The sequence below is a fragment of the Xyrauchen texanus genome, chromosome 2 (genome assembly GCF_025860055.1).
Source record: "Xyrauchen texanus isolate HMW12.3.18 chromosome 2, RBS_HiC_50CHRs, whole genome shotgun sequence".
Classification (NCBI taxonomy): domain Eukaryota; kingdom Metazoa; phylum Chordata; class Actinopteri; order Cypriniformes; family Catostomidae; genus Xyrauchen; species Xyrauchen texanus.
The window spans coordinates 3,574,765-3,593,727 of NC_068277.1; the positions used below are offsets into that span (position 1 = coordinate 3,574,765).

At 37.9% G+C, this 18,963-nt stretch overlaps 2 protein-coding genes and 1 pseudogene across 2 annotated transcripts in view; all 3 read right to left on the reverse strand.

The window, feature by feature from the left end:
* LOC127617712 (histone H2B-like) overlaps nucleotides 1–18,963 on the reverse strand; it is a 198,383-nt gene that overhangs the window by 44,010 nt on the left and 135,410 nt on the right. The window lies entirely within an intron of this gene.
* LOC127617481 (histone H3-like) lies at nucleotides 7,879–8,289 on the reverse strand. The gene has a single exon (XM_052089461.1). It carries the CDS (start codon nucleotides 8,287–8,289, stop codon nucleotides 7,879–7,881), a length of 411 nt encoding a protein of 136 aa, XP_051945421.1.
* On the reverse strand, nucleotides 13,313–17,375 carry LOC127617422 (histone H1-like; annotated as a pseudogene).

Genomic DNA, 18,963 nt, shown 5'->3' on the forward strand with positions numbered 1-18,963 from the left:
TCCTGTATGCTTCATAGGAGCAGGCGTTTCCTTTATCCAGGTAGTCTGAATGTGATTTGGGGCATGCTCCCGTCTGTAATGGCTCACACAAGGATTGAAGGACTCAATGTGGTCATCAAGGGTCTTCACGTCCATCTTGTTGACTGCAGCCTGCCTTCCTCTCTGGTCCTTGGATGGAACCAGTGGCCTGGTGTTCGACTACCCCATCATGGAAATGACTAGACTGTTATTTTTAGGGTGATAGCCCAATGATGACAGGAAAAACATTTTGCAGACCTGTCTTGGCTCTCCTTTCTGGTTTTGCAGCCGGTAGATGAATGAGCGGCCACGGCGACTTTCTGGGCCGGTCGTTGTTCTTTTGTTTGGCATTGGGGTAACTGAGTAAAACATCCATGATCGTCTTTTTGTGTAGGTCTCAAGTGTCAAAACTGACTTGTTTGCAGAAAATAACTCACGCGTGTGTACAGTTCTGCCGCGTGCAGAAAATAACTCACGCGTGTGTGGGACTTGTTAATTTGTGTGCACAATCATATTTTTTGTGCTCGAGTTTGTGATTTGCAAGTTCTACAGGTTTAAATTTTACATGCGAGCTGTGTCATGGAGCTCACACTGTTGAAATTCACTTGCGTGTTGTTTTTTTGCGCTTGCGTTGTTTTGTCCAACATTAAACGCCATAGATGTCTTTTCTTTGCAAGCTTACATGGTGCAGATCAAAAACAGACGACAATGGAAATTAATGTTGCCTGTAGACTTACTGATGCACATGAATTACTCTAGAAAAAAGTATTTATAAATATTTTGAAAGTGTGCTGATCATTAACCAGTAAAAGGGCAAGAATATAAAAAATACCTCATCCATTAATTGATGAAACAAATAAATGTATTGTTATTTTCTAATATATAACATTTATTAAAAAAGTAAGCCAACTTTCTCACTGCTCCTCGTTTCAGCCTCTCAAATGCTGCATCACCAAGGATACAAAATATCTTGTGTTTGTGTTTGTGTTTGTGTCTTGTCTATTCCAGTCCTACTTACACCACACAAGACTTTTTTCTACTTTTATAAGGATGGCTGTCTACTTGCCAGTTCTCTTCAAATGTAGATGTATCCAAATATAACTTGAAGTGCAAGAGCAAATAACTTGATCCAGTTGCTGAGAATTAATTAAATCAAAGCGATATTTCACACAAAACACAAGAATAGATAACGCGCTCGTGCACATGAATGAGTGACGTTTGCAGCACACAACCAATCATGCGAGAGAACATGATTCATTTCTTGTGAGAGACTAAGCAGGATTTACCTCTCTGCTGAAAGCTGATCTTGTTGTCAGTCCTGTTCATACTGAGGACTCAATTGCAAATCTTGATTTTAAGATCTCTGAGCACAGAATTAGATTTCAAGTGGTTTTCCCAGACTGTGGCCTTAAACCAAAACATAATTTCTTGGAGCAGAATCCATACTTGATCCGTCAGTTTGGTCCACTATTTGCCCTATGGACAATGTGTTTTGAAGCAAAGCAAAGTTTTTTAAATGAGTTGCAAGGAATATCCTGTGTTTCAAATATGTGCTCCTTTTCCTTTCAGGGAGACATCAGTATCAGATTGCACATCATTTGCATGCATGTAGCTTTACCAGACCTCCATTGGAAGTGACAGATTATTTTGTTGTTCACATTGATGTTCTTGAACAGGGAATTCTCCAATACTATGAGACAGAAGTCTTCAAATATAGACACAGTGTGCTTGGCCAAAAGTGTGACTTATGATGGACTCAACTACAAGTGTGGAATGATCTTGATCCATTGCTCACTGGGAGGACTGCCAGAGTTCAGTGAAATCATCCGAATGGTGATACTGCAGGACAAGTTGATCTTCATTGTGAAGAAGCTCAGTGGATGGTATTTTGAATACTATAGAGCTTTTGATCTGAAAACATTGGCAGGCAAGGAAATTGAACATGTTGAGCCACAAGACCTGCATGATACATCCCACTGGCAGACTACAAAATTGGAAGGATGTGCCTTGTCACATTGAAAAGATATATCCATGTTTAAAGGGTGAGGTCTATGCATGTGATAAGAGGAAAACAAAAGCCTGACTCATACACTACTATTGTGTTCTCAATTCATACCGTATGCCAGGATGGGGTTTCAGTCAAAGGGTGTCTTCATGATTATACTTACAAATACTTGCAGCAGGCAAATATCAGCACTGAAACAGTTTCTACTTATCTAGTCATAGCTGTTACCGTTCACTTGCAAAACACCTATTAGTTTTTGTGTTTTTTTAAGCCTGGTGAATGATGAACTAGAACAAGTTTTATTACTGTGAAAGTTGTCTACTGCATCTTTCAATTAATTTGTGTCCATTTTATGTAGGCCGCTGGAATCCAGTCAGCAAATGCTAATGGGATGGATGTACACTCGGCTGCCATTTCAAGTCAATTCAATGAAGTGGTAAAATGTTAAATGAACCATGTGAATAATGAATTATCTTCTGTCTTTCCTATATTTTCTTAACCCTATTTTATAATATCATATCTATGCATAGTAGGTCCACTTACCTAAAATGAATGCAGTCTATTACCACAGTCCTACAATAATTTCTCCCTCCATATACTTAAAGGGAAGTCGACACATCAAGGGCAACATCAGACTTCAAGTAATGGACCAAGAAATTGGCAATTACTTTTTAAATCTGAATTCTACTACTGAACTTACAGATTTGAGGACAATCAAGGTGATACACAATCAACCAAATCCACCTTTGAGCAGTGCCACCGAGACCACATCATCCTTTTCATTTGAATCTGATGACTGTTTCGTTGGCATCAAATGACACAGTACTCCTCTGCTCACCTGAGCCTGAATCATCTCATAAAAAGTGGCCAGATGACTTTCCAGTAAGACATGAAATAATCAATGTTTCATGAAAGAAGATGCTAAATAGACAGTAATATGTATGTGATATATATTTTGTTTTTGAATTATATTAAGCTTCTAATGACTCTAAATAGATTTTAAAAAGTGTTTACACAATTTCACCCTAGAACAAGAAACTTGAGTCTTGTGTTTATATGGATAGTTTACCCCCCTCCCAGAAAAATTTAATAACTGGCCCAGGTGCAACATTTGGATACATTTCTGTCTGTAATAATCACACATTTGGCAGAAATTACAGCTTCAAAACATTTCTTGCTGTTAAGTGTCTTTTTCTTTTTCTTCAAGACTTATTTACCGCTCTTCTTACAGAATGCTTCTAGTTCAGCAATATCAGTCTCTCACATGTTCAGCATGTTTAAGATCTAACCAGAGATTTTCAATAATATTCTGGAGACTGTGAAGGTCATTCCAAAACATTAATTTTCTCAAGGAAGATCATGGTTGATTTTGAGGAATGTATAGGAGGATCTTTGTTGACATCTTTGTACGCATGCGCGAGTGGTTGTGTGGCAACAAAACAAACAGTATGACGGGCTGTAAAGACGCAACGAGCACTTTCAAGAGAGTTAGCGGGCGAAATCCACAATATATAAGCACTTTAACATCTGAAGACCGGAGGAGGTTTGGAGAGAAGCTCAAAAGTTGTATTGGTGACAAAATCGAAGTTATTCAAAGCCCATATGAGATCTGGGATGACAAAAAACGTTGGTCCGACTCGCCCGTGTCTTGGCCACCAATCTGCTGGGGAGACATTTATTCTTATTTAATAGAAACCCCTGGACCCTTCACTCATGAAAGATTAAAGGCTTTCAAAAGTCTGGAGGCCTATGATTATTTTGTTTCTCGAAAAGTTGGGCCGATCTTTTCTGCCAAACAGAAAGCAGTGATCGTGCTAAAAGCAGAGGTTCGACCTGGCCAAGCAGAGTCACAGCGTGATTCGCATCTCCCGTGGGTGATCGCCAAAGAGAACGGCGAAATAATCACTGCTCACTGCAACTGCAAAGCCGGGTAAGTCTTCATTGATCAGTGTTCTTATTTATTTATTTATTGAAAATGTAGTGACTGTTGTACCAATTCAATTGTGTTCAGTGTGAGACTTTCAATGGCGTCTGTACTATGGTGAAAAATTGTATATCACAGCTTACACATTTCTCCTTCTTTCAAATCCAGTCTTGGAGAAACATGCAGTCATGTAGCAGCTTTAATGTTTAAAGTAGAAGAAGCTGTCAGGATAGGACTTACAAATGCTGCATGTACTAGTGAGGCTTGCAGGTATCAAAGCACAGCTACAGAATGTAATTGCACACAACCATTTCTTTCGTTTTTCGCGATCCTTTTCGGAGGGAATTTGAAAAAACTTTTTATCAGGCCCCCAACGAGCCGTACAATCGACCACACAGCAAGAGTGAACCATCCTCTTCTCTAAATCCTCCTCCAAACGTGCAAAACAATCAAATTACAGGTATCTAGCGGTGTTTCCTGCCACACGATTCCCATGATGCAACGCGACAAACATAAACAATGACGTCACAAAAGATCCGCCTATTGGATCATTGTCTTGTTGAAATATCCAACAGCTTTAGTTTCTTCAATGACCGTTGAACATTAACTTCAGCTGAGATGTTGGTATCAAGTAGAATAAATTCTTCCCTCTTTTACAATATAGGAGATGACGCGCGCCTCTGATTGCGTATTTTCATTGGTCAAACACATTCAATGATTTCATTGGACAGTTGTAAGATTGACGGACCGCAAAGAGCCAATCAAAGACTTCCAAATGAAAGTCCCTCCTCTTTTGGAATTAGAACAAAACCATTGCAAATATACTTCAGTTTCAGACCTTGCCTTTCTACCAAAATCAATTAAGAAAATGCTCTGTTTTAATAATATTACAATTGCATCAACTCTGACAGCCTGGTGGAAAGTAAACAAAATTAATAATTCACCACTAACATCATGTAGATACACCCCAATTTGGTTCAACCCTGATTTTCAATTATGCAATAAACCGATCAATTTTCCATCTTGGAAACAAAAAGGAATCACTCATCTCCATCACTTATTTGAAAACAACCAATTCGTATCATTTAAAATATTAGTCCAGAGGTACGGTCTTGGGGAGAACAGTTTCTACAATATCAACAAATTAAATCCATAGTTAAATCCAAGATTAACATAATTAATAACCCACTTCATCCCTCTCAGTTAATGGAAGATTTAATGAAAATCACTAATACCAACAAACTAATATCCAAACTACATAAACTTATATTAAATAATGATACAACAATTATAATACCCATGAATAAATGGGAAAAAGACTTAGCCTTCTCACCCAACACCGACCTCTGGAAGGAAATCTGTAACAACACATTCTCGATGACTAATAATACTAACCTCCAGCTCATACAGTTCAAGATTATTCACAGGATTCACATCACCGAAAGAAAGATGTTTATAATGGGCTTGAGGGACACAGACATTTGTTCACAGTGCACACTGGGGAGCACAGATGACTATTTTCATGCCCTATGGACCTGTCAATCAGTTCACTCATTTTGGATATCAGTGACCACAAAACTCTCCGTTATCATGGGTTGTGGAATCCCTCCATCTCCGTCACTCTGTTTACGTAATAACTGCATGGAAGTTGATAATCTCCCAATCAAATACAAAAACCCCCTCCTCATCTCTCTAACTATCGCCAAGAAAGTAATTTTGCAAAACTGGAAGTCCAAAAACTGTATACATATCAATCACTGGAATAATCTTCTAATAGAGTACATCACATTAGAAAAACTAACATACACTAACAAGAATATTATATCTACATTTCTTGATATCTGGAAACCATTCCTAACTCATCTTCATATAAATCAATAACCTGGAACCGGACCAACGCATTCTCCCAACCACACTACTGATGATATTACAGTAATATCATTACTGTACAGTACTACAATTACTCAGTATAGATGCCCTTTATATATATATGTATATGTATCTATTTGTATGTATGTGTGTGTATGTATATTTGTATATGTGTGTAGATGTATGTATGCGTGTGTATGTATATGTAGGTATGTGTGTATGTATACATGTATATGTATAATGTTCGATACGTTGTACTTTTATTTTATTTAAAATCTGCATACTATTGCTATTTTTTTTTTTTTTTATCAAAGATGGTGGTAGTAGGGATGATGATATTGATACTATTATTATTATTATTATAGAATGATTAGTCTTCCCTTCCTCTCTCTTTCTATATAAATGACAATTCAGAAAATATTACGTATAAATATGTATAAAATTTTGTTAGAAATATAAATGGTCTGGGTCGGACGTCTGTTCTAGGTGCTGTTGGTGGGTGCAACTGGCATATCCTGTTGGCATAATCATTACAGAATCAGTGATTGGACTGACTGGCCCTTCCCTTTCACTGCCTCTGGCCAGATCCCTCCCTCGTGTTAAAGAATCATTGATTTGATACCTGGGTTGGATGTGGTGTCTCTGGCTGGGGAGCTAACCAGTGCACACCTTGCTCAAAGCCATGGAAGGGGAAAAAAGAAAAAAAGGGGGAAAGGAAAGGGGGGAAAGGAGAAGAAGAAAAAATAAAAAAAAAATAGAAAAAAAAAATAAAAATAAAAAATTAGAAGGGAAAGGGAAAAGAAAAAAAAAAAAAAAAGAAAAAAAGGAAGGGGGTAAGAGGGCCAACCACCCATAACATTTGGTTACGTCAGGTCACAAACAGACTAAGGGAGCTTGGTTTGGAGGTGCCTGTTATGGTGCCCCGGCGTGCTTTTTTTTTTTTTTTAAAGAGGACACCTCAATGGAGCCTAGAAGCTTAACTACGGGGGCTGGGTGTCGCTGGCGGCGGTGAGGGGGAATCGGAATATTGAATAGAGGAGAGGTGTCGGTATCTGTGTGGAGCTCACTGGCAGTTGTGGATCAGCCCCCTGACCTAGAGTTTAGAGCAGGTACGGTGACATTATTGACTGACCTAAATGTATTGTTATTAGTACTATTGTCACTATTATTATTATGCTCCTATTATTGTCATGAATTATCATTATAAATATTATCATTGATACTATCACCACTAATATTAATATATTGCTGTTATTGTTGTGATTGTTGGGGTGATTAATACCCTCACTAAAAATATACTGATACTACCTTCTATACTTGCGTCACAGAAAGGATCTCATCTGTCTACATACACCACTTTATCGATGACTGTGTTGGGCTGTTTTGTATCTCGTTGTTTTTGTTTTTGTGCTTTTTCTCTCTTCTGTATTGTATATGTGTCTCACTCCCTTGTATGTGTTACTCTTTTGTTAATTTGCAATAAAAAAAAAAAAATAATAAAAAAAAAGAAAGTCCCTCCTCTCGCCTCATGTTTGAAAGTTTCCACCCCCCACATGAGTACATTTCCTTTGTTTAGTTCTCCAGCTATTTTTTTTATTTTCTAGAAAAAGAATGTAATATAATGAAAAAGAAAATAAGTTTCTCAAGAAATAAATGTTAAGATTTACAATACTTTTCTGAAAATATGTATTTGATTAATGACCATACAAAATCAATTAAAAAAAATTATTTCCTCTTTTTCTGCGTTTAGTATTATTCTAATCTACTATTATTACGAAATATACAAACAGCACAATACATTAAATTGCATAATATAATAAAAGGACAGTTAAATCTTTAAATGTTAGGTAGGGGCAAATGTGTCACTATTTTTATACAGCAGCAATGAATAGTAACTCATTTTACTTCAAATATAATTTTCATTGTTTGATTTTATTTAAATGTACAGCTGCCGCACGTAAACAGAAAACGGCGATACAAACTGGGAATGATCTCATTCAGTGGGATTGAAGTGGCTCTTAAAAGAGCCTTTGGGGTTGATGTGGATGACGTCACTGTGGATTTAAGCTCGTTCTCCACGAATGCGGCGGGCCAGCTGAATGTCTTTGGGCATGATGGTGACCCTCTTGGCATGGATGGCACACAAGTTGGTGTCCTCAAACAGACTCGACCAAATAAGCCTCGCTGGACTCCTGCAGGGCCATGACAGCGAACTCTGGAAGCGCAGATCCGTCTTGAAATCCTGAGCGATTTCTCTCACCAGACGCTGGAAAGGCAGTTTGCGAATCAGCAGCTCAGTGGACTTCTGATAACGGCGGATCTCTCGCAGAGCCACGGTACCGGGCCTGTAACGATGAGGCTTCTTGACTCCGCCGGTGGCTGGTGCGCTCTTACGGGCGGCTTTAGTAGCGAGCTGCTTCCTCGGGGCTTTTCCACCGGTGGATTTACGAGCTGTCTGTTTAGTTCTTGCCATGACTTCAACGATTCTTCTCCGTTCTTCACAGAAAATGTGACTGAATGTTCCGCTGCTGCTGCTCTTTAAAGCCTTGTGTGACCATGAGTTCAGTGGGGGGAGGGTTCCGAGGCTTGTGATTGGCTGATAGTGACGTCTATATTTGACAGTTGACCAATGACTGTGCGGCTCGTGTGTTCAAACAAGCGGCGACAGTTTCCCCCTCAAGATCTTTTCAGTTCATCTCATTTAGTATTTTAGATTATACTGTATGTTTCATGTTAAATAAACTGAGATTAAATATAGATGAGATATTATTTTTTATGTGTGCACGTATATAATTATTATTCCACAACTAGTTATTCATTCATGCCATCTGTATTCTGAATTAGATACAGTTTTTTGTATTTTTTTTCCCCCGAGGTACAAATAATACACTTGAATATTTGCGTAGCGTGAAGAAACACATTTTAAGTACCACGTGTACCTTAATTTGTGGAGTATCTCGAATGTTTTCTATATGGGGGGGCTGTACAGTTAGAGGTCTGAGCCAGCAGATCATACCACGACTAGAAGTGACACGAGTAAGAGGTATGTTACATAATCTACTAAAGTTATTGTTGTTCAGCAATCGTGTAACATTGGGTTATTTAATGTTACGATAGCTGAGGTCCATATCAATTCATTTCAGTATGTCTCGTGATATTAACCTTTTAAGATTTTGCACATAGACCTTCTATCTGCCCCTAGCTCTCTCAACTCGCAACTATGTCCCACTCCATTTCATATTTAATTGTATTTTTAATTTTTCTTTTTATGTTAATTTTTGTCTTTTACCCAAATCTTAGGAGTATTGCACATCGTCTAGACCCTGGACAGTGGACAGAAGTCACAGGATTGGATATTGGGGTGACACAAAATTACTGTATATATTTTTCAGTTCTGTGTTTTAATTCTTATTTCTTATCTTTGTATCTGATCCTAGGTCCTTTCTCAACAGACCAACGGCAATGATTGTGGAGTTTTTATGCTCATGTTAAGATAGATTTTGTTGTACTTTATTTTTTGTCTTGAAAATACATTTTTACTATGTTTTTTAGTTTGCCCTCTACACTGTGCTGAACACTCCATTCAATTTCACTCAGGTGAGCTTTTTTATATTCTTCCTTAGATGGTTGTTCTAAAGATGCTGTACTGCATTGCCGGTCATTTAATTGTAATGATACTAATGGAATACTAAGAGCAAAAGGCTTGGGAAAAGGTTCACCCATTGGACAAAGGAGGCAAGATGCCTGACCGAATGAACACTATGCCCTATTTAAAGGGGTTTTCCAGGACTAACTCACGACATGTTGTTGCAGAGAGGAACCGAATGTCGTCCAACCAGACGCTGGTGGACTTCTTTGTGGCAACAAGAGGAACACATAACCACATTCAGGTACATACATCAAGAATGCGTTTTACATTTTCTTTTTTACTGCATTTCAAACCAATAGCTTGTCTAGTAAATAAACTATTTACAGAGACATACATGGAAACATTTTCAATGTCATTCTAATTAGTTTTTTCTGCACAGTCAGTGTGTGCCACTGAAATCAAACAGAGCCAACAGAAATAAAAGTGACTTGACAATTTTCCAAGCGTTCCACCAAGACAGTGCCTGTGCCTGTATACATTGAGGATCAGGAGCAAATTGATGCAATTCACTCTCACCTGACTTCAATTATTGATGTCCTTTTTCCAAAGGTAGGTCTCATGTGTTAGCTGTGCTCTGCATGTGTCAGATTCACATTGTTGTTCAATGTAAGTCAAATAGGTGATCCATAATGTGAGATCATTGCTCTAAAAAGAATTGTCTTTGTGGTTAATTTAGAAAATACACTTTTGATTTTGTTGTACAAACTAAACATGCAAAATGATACTTGGCTTATTTGGGGTGTGATCAATCTCAATTCTTTCTCTGGTAGTCGATCATCTGTGCTCTCGCTTTTGCGGAAAGAGCAGACATTTCTGCAAGGACCCGTCACTATATAAGGTACCACAAGGATCCTATAAAGGAACAAAAAATGGTCAAACATGGCATCCTGCCATCATTTACAAATAACCATTTTCCCCTACAACTATCCAACTTTTGCCTTTTTTTTATCAGTGAGCGGGAGCATTTTGACAGGCAGATTGAACAACAGTTAAAGAAGAGTGGCAAGGCATAGGGGGGTCATCAAAGGCAGTCATCCTTGTGTCTGGCGGGTTGACTTTCAGTGCCTGGAAAGAGGACAACGCGTCTGCAGTTCATGTTTTTAATAAAGGGTGATAATAAATAAATTGTTCACCAAAAAAAAAAACTTTTTTAGAAATGGGTAAATTGTGTTTGCTTCATAAAATGCTATGTAGGAGACTATTCTGTAGCTGTATGACAACCAATAGTGAGTACTACAGCAGATATTTCATCGATGGTGCATATGATTAAAATGTATTTAGTCTCCTGTATACATGTGCTGGTCATATAATTAGAATATCATCAAAAAGTTTATTTATTTCAGTAATTCCATTCAAAAAGTGAAACTAGGATAATGTATACATTCATTCCACACAGACTGATATATTTCAAGTGTTCATTCATTTTTATTTTGATGATTATAACTGACAACTAATGAAAACCCCCAAATCAGTATCTCAGAAAATTAGAATATTGTGAAAATGTTCAATATTGAAGACACCGGGTGCCACACTCTAATCAGCTAATTAACTCAAAACACCTGCAAAGGCCTTTAAATAGTCTCTCAGTCTAGTTCTGTAGGCTACACAATCATGGGGAAGACTGCTGACTTGACAGCTGTCCAAAGGACGACCATTGACACCTTGCACAAGGAGGGCAAGACACAAAAGGTCATTGCTAAAGAGGCTGGCTGTTCACAGAGCTCTGTGTCCAAGCACATTAATAGAGGGATGAAGGGAAGGAAAAGATGTGGTAGAAAAAAGTGTACAAGCAATAGGGATAACTGCACCCTGGAGAGGATTGTGAAACAAAACCCATTCAAAAATGTGGGGGAGATTCACAAAGAGTGGACTGCAGCTGGAGTCAGTGCTTCAAGAACCACCACGCACAGACGTATGCAAGACATGGGTTTCAGCTGTCGCATTCCTTGTGTCAAGCCACTCTTGAACAAGACACAGCATCAGAAGCGTCTCGCCTGGGCTAAAGACAAAAAGGACTGGAGTGGTCCAAAGTTATGTTCTCTGATGAAAGTACATTTTGCATTTCCTTTGGATATCAAGGTCCCAGAGTCTGGAGGAAGAGAGGAGAGGCACAGAATCCACGTTGCTTGAAGTCCAGTGTAAAGTTTCCACAGTCAGTGATGGTTTGGGGTGCCATGTCATCTGCTGGTGTTGGTCCACTGTGTTTTCTGAGGTCCAGTTTGGGATTTTCATTAGTTGTCAGTTTTAATCATCACAATAAAATGAAATAAACATTTGAAATATATCAGTCTGTGTGTAATGAATGAATATAATATCCAAGTTTCACTTTTTGAATGGAATTACTGAAATAAATCAACTTTTTGATGATATTCTAATTATATGACCAGCGCCTGTATATATGAAAACCTATGGTGAATATAACTAGACTACAGCAGATCATTTATCATTATATTGTCCATCTGATCCATGTATTATTTTTTTCAATTCACAAAAGCATATATATATATCACTACTCTGCTCTCTTTTATTTTATACTTTTAATTGATATTGCGTGGACATATATTTATATTTATATTGCTTATATTTTTATTCTTGTTCATATATTTAGAGACTGTGTGAACGCACCTACAACACCACAACAAATTCCTTGTATGTGTAAAAAAACGTACTTGGCAATAAAGCTTTTTCTGATTCTGATATATTTACATTTATGCATTTGGCAGACGCTTTTATCCAAAGCAACTTACAGTGCACTTATTACAGGGACAATCCCCCCGGAGCAACCTGGAGTTAAGTGCCTTGCTCAAGGGCCCAACAGTGGCATCTTGGTGGTGCTGGGGCTTGAATCCCTGACCTTCTGGTCAGTAACCCTGAGCCTCAACCACTGAGCCACCACTGCCTATGATATATACATGTAAAGTTACAAATTTTATGATATATACATGTAAAGTTACAAATTTTATCCAAATAATTAGTAAAAATTCGATTTAATAAAGGTATCGGTATTGGTATCGGATCGAAAAGAAAATGAGTGGTATCACCTATAGCGGATTGAGACCAGGTCAAGCTCCACCCATTGGCTCTGCAGTGAGCAGACTCTAGATTATTATAGGACAGCATTAAGAAAGGGGCGGGGAGACATTTGGGGGACAGAAAAAGTGGGGTTCAGTTTTTAGTTGGATGAGTCAAAAAGCTGGCAAAATGTATTGATTTCGGGAAGTTAGGACACCACCTGATACCCGTGTTTTAGGTTGTACACATTAGGAAATAAATACTGCCTGTTGGGCACATGTGAACTGGACCATTCCAGCTGTCTTCTGGAGAGAGTCGCAATGTTAAAACATGTTTTTATTTGAATGTTCAAGGTAACAATTAATTAATTATTCTACTGGCACTAATATCCTCAGACACTTTCTAATAAATCATGTTAATAGGAAAACAATATCATCAACGAATATTCCAAGACTGGGCTAATATTGAGAAATAATTGTAAACTTAAAAATATTTAGTTGGTCTAAAATTAGAAAGTTCAACAATAATATAATATGTGATATGAAGGACACAGATGTAAGTATATGTTAGTTATACTTCATTGGTATAAAGACTTAAAAGGCATAATTGATTAATCATAACTGAATTATTTGAATAAATATTGTCAATTAATCACACTTAATTTTAAACTTCTGTTTTTTGTATAATATAAATATAAACGGAGAAGTGATGGACTATCCTCAGGACAACAATGCAGGATAATATTGATGAAAAACAAAGATTTGCTCTTTTATATGAATTAGTGTGTGGCTCTTAAAAGAGCCGTTTTGGGGCAGAAAATCTGTAATGAGTCTGTTTACTTCTTTTTGGGTGCTGCCTTTTTAGGTTTGGCTGCTTTAGGCTTTGCCGTTTTGGGTTTGGCAGCTTTGGTCTTTTTGGGACTCTTGGCTGTTTTCTTGAGGGCTGCTGACTTCTTTGCCTTCCTGGGGCTCTTCGGTGCTTTCTTAGCGGCTGCGGGTTTCTTCACCTTCTTGGGGGATTTCTTAGCGGCGGGTTTCTTTGTCACGGCACTCTTGGGCTTCTTGGCAGCAGCGGGTTTCTTGACATTAGGAGCGGCTTTCTTCTTGCTCTCGGCTTGATTCTTGTTGATCTTGAATGAGCCGGAGGCGCAGGTTCCTTTGGTCTGGATCAGAGTCCCTTTATACCCCTTTTCCACCAAGGCAGAGCTGGTGCTGGTTCGGAGCCAGAGCCTAGTTTCAAATTGGTTCTTTGTTTTTCGACCACCAAAGCACCAGCTCCGAACCAGTAAAAGTGGTTCTTAAGTAGCACCAAATCATTGCTGGTCTAGAAGTAAGAACCGCTTACGTCAGCGGCTGGGGGCGGGGTTACCGTGACCATCAAGACGAACAGAAACTTGTGACCGCCATTTTTGAATTAGCAGATAAACACGATGGACGCGATTAAACAAAAACGGTTGTGGTCAGAGGAGGAAACAAGCTGCTTTGTTGCACTCTGGCCCTCTGCAGAAGTCCAGGGTAAGTTAGACGGCGCTTCGCGGACGAAACCGGTTTTGCAGCAAATTCAGCGAGAGATGGCTGTAGCGGGGTTCGACCGGAACCTCCAACAGATAAGCAACAAACTAAAAAAACTAAAGAAGGACTACAGGGACCAAAAAAAGGACCTCGGTCGAAGCGGCAATGGTCGCCCTCGTCGAAACCCACATTTCGACGTTCTCGACTCTGTTCTCGGCGATAGGCCAGCATGCCAGGTGACCGGGCGCTGAACTCGGCAACAATAATGCTCGAGTCAATGGTGGATGATTCGCTACAGCAAAGTTGTACCGATCCTGGTAAGTTCTGTTTTTTAGATTATTTTACTTGTTCCGAGCATGTTTCTTAGCTGTTTAGTGAGGTTCGAATTTCTTACATCACTGTTTGCAATGTGGCTAGCTAGGATTGTATTATCTGTGATTTCATTGTATAAAGTAGCACAGAACAGTGTGTAAAGTGTAATGGACAATATTTTTTAAAGCACTGTCTTGTTTTTTTTTTATAGAACTGTCTGCCATCACCGACCGTGATGATGACAACGTTGAGTTGCCGCCACCTCTGGGCTGCAGCTCTCCCGTGCCGTCGTGTAGCAGCTCTGAAGAAGCGTCTTCAGAACGGGGTAAGACTTGGTGTGCAAATGGTCACATCATACACTATGCAAACATTGAGATGTGACTGTATATTACTATATATTATCAGGTACTGAAATGTTTATATTTTTTCTTCATTTAAAGGGTTAGTTAACCCAAAAATGAAAATTCTGTCAGTATTTACTCGCCCTCATGTTGTTCAACCCTGTAAGACCTTCGTTCATCTTCGGAACAGGAATTAAGATATTTTTGATGAAATCTGAGAGCTGGATCACTCCTCCACTAGTCCATAGGCTTCTTCAGGGATTGAAACTTGCCAGCCCCGAAAAGTTATTAACTTGCTATATACAATATAATGTTGATGCTTTTTTATGAACATGAGCAAAATCTGAAGTGATAGTGATGTAGTATGATGCTATACATATTTTTTATATAACTAATATAGCAGATGCATACCCGTAATTCCTTGCAGAAAACAATTATTTGCAATGCTATGACAACACATTGATGATCTGTCATCTGCTATTATTGTTGTACACAGGAAAAAGGAAGAGAGACAGTACCTCAGAACTGGTGCAATATTTGGAAAGGGCAGATGAGAGGTTCTTGCAGCACAGCAAAGAAATGGATGATGCCTTGCGTCAGGACATGAGAGCGGACACACATTCTCTGCTTGGACTCATGGGGCGCATGGTGGCCGTAATGGAGGCACAAGTGCAAAAATGATTGTAAATATACCACCACAGTATTTTTGGTTGCTGCTTTTTATGTACATTTTTTTATTTAATTGCACTTTACATTTTCAAAGTTTGATAAAGATTTGTATTGGTTGTTTTTGTTTAAATAAACATGTTTATTAATACAAATGTCTGGTTCAGTTTCTTTAACACTTATAAATATCGTAAATGGTTTGTGTTTTTTTTTTTTTTATGTGATTTGGTGTATTTTCATAAATAATGTGTATATTAAACATGTTAATCAGGTGAAGCGATTAGCTGCATATAAAATTCTATAACATTTCAACATTAAATATGACTAAAATCCAAATGAAATTATTCACAAAATGCATAGTTTTAGAGATAATAGGGTTTATTCAATGGATGAGAATACAATACAATTTATGAAAGTGCAGATGTCCTCAAACACAAACGGCAGTGTTACGGGGTGAAATCCGGAACAATTGTATCCCACCAGTGGCCAGATCGTGGGTATGCCCACATTACAGGTGGCCTCCGCCTTGCCTTCAGCTGCAAGATTGCCTGTAAAGATTAAAAAAAAAAAATAATAAAAAAAATAAAATAAAATATATATATATATATATATATATATATATATATATATATATATATACACTGTATATATAAGTTTCATTTATGGGCAATAGGGTATAGGTATATTTTCTATCAAGTATACAGTGCAGTATAAATACTATAAAAACAGTTGAGCTGTAGCAGTGAAGTGTTTATTAATTCATCTATAAGTACCACTTAAAAGACAGGGCTACTTTATTTATAAGGTTTTTTCAGTCTTTTTAGGGTCATACATTGTCTTTTCAGACAACTTATTTTCATAGCCTTCTTGTCCAGTGAAAACCATGTATAAATCTAAATTTGGACATTTTTAATAGGCTTCACATTACAGCTGCAGTAATACTAATAAAAAAAACATAATATAGCCTATAATAAAACAACACTGACAGTGGACACATTTTTCTGCAGATTATCTAGTTTTACTATTATTACTGTGATTGGTTTTTGCGTTATAGCTCACATATACATATGAGTTTTCACAAAACAGTGTCGGAAAACTTATTCAACCAATGCTTAATACATTTTAATTTAACTGCAATGTGATCGATTATCAGCAAAATCGATGCTAGGAGGTTAGCAACATGCTGAGGCTAAAATATAAATCTCAGGCTAAAGTCGGCATCTTATTGTTAAAAATGGATGTTATGTACATACCGTTACTCTCGCTTGTAATCTCAGTCTGTACAAATAATGGCGAGCCACGCGAACACGTTGGATCCGCCGTGTTTGGATGCCGATGTAGGTCCGCAAAGCCATGAACATCAATAGCAAAGCAACGTCCGCCATTGTTTATTGGTGTGTTTGTGTTTGGCGCCACCACGCTAACGTTGCTAGGAAAGATGAGATGTATACAGTGACATAAGACCTGGCTCTGTGCTGGCTCTTTAGCCTGTGGAAAAGCAAACCGGATCTTTGGAGGCTCATCAGTCGAACCAACTCCGAACCGGCACTAGCTCTAGCTCTGAACCAGCACCTGGTTCTTGTTGGTGGAAAAGGGGTACGAGTCACCAGACTCTTGATGGCGAGTTTGACGTGGGAGTTCTTCTTCTCCACATCGTATCCACCGGCGGCGAGAGCTTTCTTCAGGCCGGCAAGAGACACGCCGCTCCTCTCCTTGGATGCGGACACAGCTTGGGCCCATTTTCTTGGGTTTAGCTGCAGGTTTCTTCTTGGGCGCTTTGACAGCTGGAGCGGTTTCTGCCATCTCTCTGATCGGATCTGTAACCTCACACACAAACACTGTCTGAGTTCAGTAATGAACAGCTGCTGAGCGGCGCTGCGCTCTTGAAACACACATGAGAACCATATAGACTCAACCCGCTCGACTCAGTGCTGGTGTGTCTCCGAGAGCCGCTCGCGCTTGTGTTTTCTCCTCTCACATTTAGAGCAAAACTGGAGTGATTCAATAGTTTGATGGAGTAAAAACATTGTGAACACTGAGCAGGACTACTGTGCTTTATTTGAAGACAAAAACACGCGACGTGGAAACGTTTAGTTTAGCGCAATCACATCAAATCCACGGCGAGCATCAGTTACTGGCAAAAGCTGCGAGTGAATTTGTTGTTATTTTTATGTAAACACGTTTAATAAAAGTTGAACGTGTCCTCTGAGTATTCAACAAACACTTTGACAATAACTTTAATGAATTGATCATAACTGAGGTACTTGTGGACTGTTTCATACAGTAGTTGTTTTGGGCATCTTGAAACACACTCAAATCAGAGACAAAAGATACAATCATTGGGCTGATAATGTCCTCTACATCTAAATGATATAATTATTGACAATCATTATTCAGTGCTCAATAAAATATAATTAAATAACAGTTTTAATTGGAGATGGCTGAATACGTAACATTTTTAATTCCTGATTGTGACTGGCAAACCAAATGTACTTTGTAATCATGTCCAAAATATGATAGATTTGGTCCTGGTAGATTTCTTCAAAACAGCAATTTAAGTGCCTTTAAGATTTCTGGAGACGCAACCACTCCTTAATTTATGACAGGCTTGAATGCATAGGATGCACTTATGGATAGTTCCTTTCATTACATGTGTTTTTCTCCTTAGCAGATTTCAATGTGATATCAGCTAAATGTATTTTAAGATGCATTTGTATAGATTCTATGTTACTCCATGTTTGTCACATGATCAGATGCATGCTCTTTATAATAAAGAGACAATTGTATTTTGCTCCAAAACAGGTTGTTCAATTTGAACTCCTGATCACATAATGCTTTTTCTAGCTGCAAAGTACCTAACTATTATAGTTTCTTTCACACTAGCAAAAGCATAACTGTTTCAATTTATATGCATAAAACACACTATAATCCCTTCATATTGTAACATACTAAATGATTGAATAAAAATATATCATAATATGAACAATACAAACTAGTTAAAAATTTAAATATTGATATAATAAATTGATTACTATTGAAAATGCTCATATTTGTTGTCAAAGATGACATTATTAGGCCTACTTAAGGAGATACCATTCTTGATATAAAACACTGAATGTCAAAATGATCTGTCAATCATTCACTCATATTAAAAACACAATTACAGGTATCTAGTGAGAAGTTCATTACTTATTTATTCAATAAACTGCAAATATACTAGCACAAATATACATTCCTACTATCAATAATTTAATAACAACTGAAATCGGGTCTCTTGGACTATAACCTGTCCTTTTTATCAGATGAGATAAAAAAAGACAAATAAGAAAAATGAGAAAGATGGTAACAGAAAAAAATAAATACAATTTGTTTGATTGAATGTCTTTTGATTCTTGGTTACATTTGTATTACTGTCCAAGAAGACTGATTAAATGGGATGAGAATGTTACCAGAGTTCATAGGCATTAGTTGTGTCTCAATCGATGAAACTACACAATACACTGTATTTACTGACAGTTTGTGTTATGATCCTCACCAGTCTTGGGAAAACGTTACCAAAATAAAGTTTCCTTATGAAAATAAAAGAATCCCGGAGTCCCGTCTCACGCTCTTTACACAAACCATTAAAGGTGGGGTATGTGATTTGCAAAACGGCC